The 6,906-nt window shown below is 42.0% G+C and overlaps 1 protein-coding gene across 3 annotated transcripts in view; it reads right to left on the bottom strand.

The window, feature by feature from the left end:
* Positions 1 to 6,621, bottom strand: part of LOC120050026 (transcription factor GATA-3-like) — a 12,120-nt gene extending 5,499 nt beyond the window's left edge. Inside the window, exons 1-3 of one of the 3 annotated variants that reach the window (XM_038996623.1) lie at positions 5,892 to 6,621; positions 3,875 to 4,408; positions 1,170 to 1,315 (exon numbers count right to left, since the gene is read on the bottom strand). In XM_038996623.1, the coding sequence (XP_038852551.1) occupies positions 1,170 to 1,315; positions 3,875 to 4,408; positions 5,892 to 6,129 (918 nt within the window). In that variant the 5' untranslated portion in view covers positions 6,130 to 6,621. Of the gene's footprint in view, positions 1 to 1,169; positions 1,316 to 3,874; positions 4,416 to 5,886 lie in introns of all 3 variants that reach the window. The other 2 variants (XM_038996624.1, XM_038996625.1) reach the window with 2 other exon arrangements.
* Between the last annotated feature and the right edge of the window lie 285 nt (positions 6,622 to 6,906).

Raw genomic sequence — 6,906 nt, 5'->3', positions numbered from 1 at the left:
GCCAGTTTGCTGGCCGGCCTGACATTGATGTTATAATCTATAAAACCAATCGATAGACGAGATGACCGAATAGGACACAGTACCCGTTAACACCGAATGGGCTAAACAAAAGGCACTACACTATCTTTCGGAGGGATTTCCAATTATCTACATCTGGTGGCCTAATAACCCATGTTCATGCGTGACTTAAATCATGTAATTGCTTTGCACACCAATCTTGAGTTCCATTAACGCGAAAATAAAGTGCTTGTTTACTGGAAAATGGAGCTCACTGTATCCATCTCCAGCCAGACTTCTTCTTCAGACTTCCCTCTCTCTTTTCTCTTTTCCTTTTCTTACTATTTTCCCTCAGTATTTGAACATTCTGCAGAGATTCCCTGAGTTCTGAGAAGAACAATCTTGAGTCGTGACTCCTGCGTGCCCTGGGCCGCTCCTTGCGCTGATTCGGTCCCCGGTCCCCTTCATGTTTAGACTGGGGAAGCGGGCTATGTTGTTAAAAGCGACTTATCTGCGCTGCTCAGATATCCGGCAGCTTTTTCCTGGGAAGTCGGGTTTTCACATTAGAGAGAGAAGGGGGGATATAGGCTAGAGCAGAGGCTGGCTGGCTGCTAAAAGAGCAGTCCACGCGAGGCGTCCCCTGCCTAGAAAGTTTCCCTTTTATCTCACCATGCAGGGAGATAGGGGAACTGCTCTATAGAACTCAGCCTTCTGGTGTTAAAAAGTTTAGGGGGTTCCTCTCCAAATACTGCAGGGTGCATGGTAGCCTACATCTCTCATCTAAACCATATAAACGTCCAATTCTAAGTATGCCATTTACAGTATGTCAACTGCAGATATTATTTCTATGCGGGCAGTGAGGACTTGGATGGAATATTTTCGATTTGCCTCAATGCAGAATAAAAGGAATATATTTTCTCCTATTTTTTTTTCCTCTAAGAAATATCAAACAGTAGGGCAATTGAAGCGGGAAAAATAATAATTGATGAAGCAAATCATTTAAAAAATGCATAACAATAGTAATAATAAATCTGCAGTTTGCTATTACTGTATATCTAAAAGAATTCGAGACCTGCACTTGGCGAGTCAATTTCCTGCAGCTAACACTTCTTCCTGGGTAGAGAAAGAGAGAAAGACGGAAGTGTCATCAATACAAAGTGGCAGGGACATACCAGTCGTCGCTTGGGTTTGATGAGGGGCCGATTCTGCCCGTTCATCTTGTGATAGAGTCCGCAGGCGTTACACAAATAGTGACCAGTGCCATCCCGCCTCCAGAGCGGGGTCGACGTAGCTCCACAGTTAACGCACTCTCTACCTTCTGAAAGCAGAAACGATACACAACATGGAGAGAGCGCCGAGATCAGTTCGCCCCTTATAAACTAAACATAGCATCTCACATCTGAAACACTTGATCCCTCAGGTCAAGAGGGAGAAAGGTTGTTATAAACATCGTAGAAAATGTCATCACACAAAATAATTAATTATAATAGTAGCATAACATTCATATTACACAGTAATAATAATACAAAGTATACCAAGTATACTACTAAGCATACTACTACTACTACTACTACTAATACTAATACTATTAATAATAATAATAATACTATAACAATGCATTGAATATTCGAAGTGCAAAAAAGCCCAGCCTCTGTTAGGCTACAACTGATATCAACATTTGACCCTGGAGTTAGTAGGCCTATTCCAATTCATAGTGTTCCCGAAAGTTACCTCTTACAATATGTCTGACATCATACAAACATCTGACTATCATTGAATAAAGCAGGTCTGTTATGGTCGATTACTGTCACAATGAGGTCACACATCATTTCATCAAATACATCATATATTAATACAAACTGATAGCCCATCTTTAGAAAAGGGCGTGCATAATCTATAATCTATAATCATGTTTTTGTGGTTAAAATGTGCCCTCTTCTTTCTCCCACACACACAACCTCTCATTTCACAGTGGTGTAAAGTGATAATAATAATAATAATAATATGTTATTGTAAAACAGGCGAATTCATTCATATTTAGGTATGTTTATTTGATTGGAATGACCATTGTCTTTCCAAACCAGCATTTGGGTTTGACTGGCACTTCTCTAGTGACACCGACAGGTGAGAGGCGCGTTAACAGTTTCATTAAGGGGGTCTCCTGATCCCCAGGCCTATGCGGCCTCACCACTGAAACTGAAACAACCGAGCAGCGCGGCAGGATTATTTGAAAGCATAGACGCGTATAGAGAGGAGGCCTTGCGCCGTGCCTTTATGCCTCTACTCACCCGCACTTCCCCTTTTGACTGCAAAAAATCGCTCCACTTCTTCAGAGACTTATATGCGTCATTTCTGGTTCTGCCTTCTTAGATGTGATAGACATTCCAGAAACCTCAGCAGACACGGAGGACGTTGTGAATCAATAGTGGTTTTATAGAGGAGACTGGCTAACGCAGCTAAACAAATGTATCCACTCCACAATAGGGCTCTGAGAAATAGGCTACTACAGGATTTTGAATTGCGCAAGGCGTGTTCCGGATTTTATGTTTAGAAGACCACAGAGTCGACCTTTCTCCAATACTTATGTTCAACTGTAGGTTTGCAATGTAGACACATTCCATTATATGACCTCATTAATATATAACCTCTTTAAGATTCATTTTAGAGGATGTATCTTTACGCATATTACAGCACACACATACTTAATCCACAAATTAAAATGATTTCTTTTTTTGTGGTAATAAGTTAATATTATTCAGCATTGAATAAGCCTGATGATATGCATCATCTAATCCACTGTTTTCCATATTTCTCCAAATGCTATGTGGCACTGATATAAATCTCATTACAGTTAACTGGTTTCGAGCGGTGCCTGAATAACCTTTTTTTTTAATTACCCCCACTTGTTGGATAACATTCCGCCTCGCCAGTCGTGCCCCTCTGCCACCGAGAGTGCTCATTCGTGATTACCCCCTCTCAATGCAGCCCCGCATCCGGACTCTATCAAAGTTATTACTGGCTCTGCGTAAACAATGCAACTGTCGCGTGCACCAGTCTGACAGTAATGGGATTATCTTAAACATATAAACTGGCGCGAGACAGCCATGCCGGCATGGAGGCCACGGTCACAGATTTAGCCTCTCTCTCTTTCCCTCTGTGAAACATAGAACAACTGAAAACGGATCTGGTTTAGGCACAGCTTAAAACTATTCTGAACTCATCTGATTTAAGGGTACTAAGGCTGTTTAATCGTTCACTGGACTAATTTGCTTTGGAACGGGGAAAATCGTTCAATCTCATGTGGGCAAATGCACTTTGAATGATTGAATTCGCTTTCTATTCCAAGCAATGTGTTCTAACAAATAAGGGTGTCTATTGAATGCGGTTAAAGATGTTTGTGTAGTCTAATAACATATAGAAACGTTATAACGTCCCCAATTAAAAGTGTTACTCAGTCAAATTGATGTAAAGAGAAACCTGGATTATCCATGCAATATTTTTTTTTATTATTTAGAATGTATTATTAATGTTATTATTATTATTATTATTATTATTGCTATTATTCATTTGTATTATTATTACCGCCAAGTGCTTTCCTTGGCACTGCTATTGTATTTTCCCCTCAAACGAATCTTGTGCATGAGTCCCTTTGAGACCCATTTGACTTTCTATGGGCCTGCAAGGGCTGGAGAAAGGCATTGGCTGTCACTCAAAGTTACATGGTATGCCAATATCCCCAAATAAGAGTTTTTTGTGTGTGAAGAACGAAAATAGGTCCTGATTCTGAAACGGGTACATTTGGATTACACCTGGATGTCATCAATGCCATATATTCTAAGGTGAAATCAAATGGTAATATAATAAAATGCACGCCTACCTGAACATGACCTTGTTTTTGGTCTTGTTTTGGAACCATAACTAGAAGATGACCCACCTATCAGGCTACTTGGCGGGAAGAGGCCTGGGCCGTATTCGGGGACATAGGATGGGTATGTGGCGATGGGGTGATGATGGTGGGCGGAGGATTGCGCTCCGATTGATGCCATGCTCCGGCTGTGAGACTCCAGTTTCATGCTCTCGGCCAGGGACACCTGGTACTTTATGCACTCTTTCTCCTCCTGTTGGCGACTGTTGCTGCTTGAGCCCGGAGTGGAGATGCCTGGGTCCGGGGACACGTCTTTCGGAGGAGTGGGGGGAAAGGTGAAGAGGTGCGGGCTGGAGTGGCCCCCGGACAGGGAGGAGGAGGACGCCGAAGGGTAGACAGAGAGACCTGCCGGGGAACCGTGGTGCAGTGAGCTCTTCTGGAAAGGACTCAGGTTCCACGGGGAAGTGCTGTGGTGCTGCATCGCTTTGCTTCCGTCCAGCCACGGCAGAGAGCCGTGCAGTAGAGAGGGGCGACACACCTGACTACCTGTAATAGAAAATAGGATGATAGAACGGTGTCAGTATTTTTCTCGGTGAAGAAAATTACAATAAGCCTACATTCAATTAGCCTACTCTCACGATTTGATCACTTTCCCTTATGATCATTTTGTTGACTTTAAACAACAATATCTCACATGTATGCTGGTTTAAGTTTGACATCGCCATGTAGGTCTAGGCCTGCTATGAAAATTACACAAATAATATCACTTCGTGACAAATTAAAGGTGCACCTCAGTCACTGTCAATTAAAAAAGTGTGGTCACACTTTCTATTGAAACAAAACGTTATAAATATGACAAGGTCTTGTTCGTTTGATATTTATATGAGTGGATCCAGATGTGCTTTACCAGTGGAGAAACTGCAACTACAATGACTTAGACTTTTGATTATTTTCAGTAAGAAAGCCTATAAATCGATCATGGAAAACATTCAAAAAACATACGCTATTTTAGTAAAACCTCACTCACGATTTAATCTTCGGGGACACAAGATAAAAGTGCACACCAGGCCTACACACCTGACAACACATGCTCTGACCCAAATTGCCCCTCTTGACTCCAGCCTGCTTTATTTTTGTTGGTCTAGCCGAAAGCCAGGGCCTGAATGATTGTGTCAGAGCAGCAGTGTGAGTAGCACGCAGTCTCAGTGCAGAGGGTTGGAACAGTGGTGTTTTAGCATAGGAAGCATCGCTACAGAAACCGGGTCATGATTCACTATTCCGCTCAGGAAGTCATGTCAATAAATTAAACCAATTGCTCTTCCGCAGTTATTTTCTCTCCAAGAATATCTATAATTAAATGATACTTCATAGTTTACCTGCCATAAAATGTACACGGTTGTGTGGTGAAGTATGATAGTCTGAAATGACCAAATATATATCATGGGGCCTTCCCAAATTCTCTCTGTAGGTCTACACATTCATTCGTTTGGTAACATATTTTAATGATATTAACCATGATACAAACATACATGTCATATTTGACTATAGTAACGTGTTGTTCATCTGTAATTCACGTGAATTTATTTGATTTAAACATTTGTCATTGGTTTCAAATTGCTCTACTGATAGGGACCACCTTCCCTTCTTACATCTGATTTCACTGTGCTAAAATAGCACTGAACATAGAATTAGAACAATTAAACAGAGTGGTCTTACTCACTGTTATAACAAATACCTATACTCACAACTGGAAAGATATGAAACCAAAGGTACACCACCAGAGAGTTAAGCTGCACATAACAGAGGACTGCATGGTTTCATATGGCCCTCGCATGTTTAAATCAGCAGGATCAGCTGAGGCTTAAACCTATTAGACAAATACTTCGGTTCAGACATTTTAAAATGGACAACCATCTGAAGATGAATTATTCTTATGTTAGCTCTATATGACCACACCACATAGAAATAAGTGATCGATGTCTCTAATTCAATAGTAGCCTAAAACAATGCGCAATGAAGAAGTACTTACTATGTGGAGGAGGTGGGTACCTCTGGACGGCTCGAACTGAGTTCCCATAGTATGGAGATACGTGGTTGCCCTGTGAGTCGATATTAAACAGTACATCCACATCGTCGGCGAGGGGATACTGCGAGGGGTCCATGTACGAGTGGCCGAGGCCCGGGTGGTGCGACCCGGGATGCTGTTCGTTTAGCACCGATGGGTGGTGATGGCTCATCCATCGGGGTTGGTCCGCGGATACTTCCATAGCTTTTTAGCAAACGTTCATATACACCGGAGTGAACCGATACAAGTCAAGTAAGAAAAAAATCTGTCCGAATTCCTGCTTTGTTTAATCCACAGTTTTCTTCGTTACCTTCGTTCACCTGGAGATGAAAAATAAAAATGTATTTAAAAATGATGTTGTTCCCCCTATGTTGATGTTATTTTCAGTCTATTCAAATGCGATTATTTGGCAGGGATTCACATTCATGTGAATTTGCCCATATAATAAATAAAATAAAATAGTTCAAAACATACATTCAAAAAATAATGTTTCACTTGAATGTTGTCATAAATAGGTCCAAGGTCGTATTCAGTCCCACTCAAAAGTTCCTCAACTTTTCCCTGACAAAGTTTCTATATTATTAAGCCGATTCAACAAGTTGCAGAGGTATATGTTTCGACGCAGCCTTGTTTGCAGTAGGTGGCTTAGTGCAAACTGACTAGCACCGAACTCACAGATCAAATCTCTGTTTGTGCGCAGCGGCAACCCTCTCCACTTACTTCGCTTCCCTCTCTCTCTCTCTCGCTCTCTCTCTAGCTCTCTCACCCACTCTCTCTAGCTCTCTCTGAACTCTCTCCGTCCCAGTGTGTGTATGTCTCTCTCTCTCGCTCTCTCTCTCTGTTTTTTTTACAGTGAAGGCATTCTTTCAGGATGGCGCCAGGCAGCTCAATGCTTGCAGACAGCTGGGGCGCGACGCAACTTAAGGAGGGTCTGTCAGTGTCATCAGTGGGGGAGGGGCCTGCCCTGCTAGCCCTAATT

The sequence above is a fragment of the Salvelinus namaycush genome, chromosome 6, assembly GCF_016432855.1.
Source record: "Salvelinus namaycush isolate Seneca chromosome 6, SaNama_1.0, whole genome shotgun sequence".
Classification (NCBI taxonomy): domain Eukaryota; kingdom Metazoa; phylum Chordata; class Actinopteri; order Salmoniformes; family Salmonidae; genus Salvelinus; species Salvelinus namaycush.
Note: the sequence above shows the minus strand (reverse complement) of the source record. Positions and strands in the feature narration are given on the sequence as shown.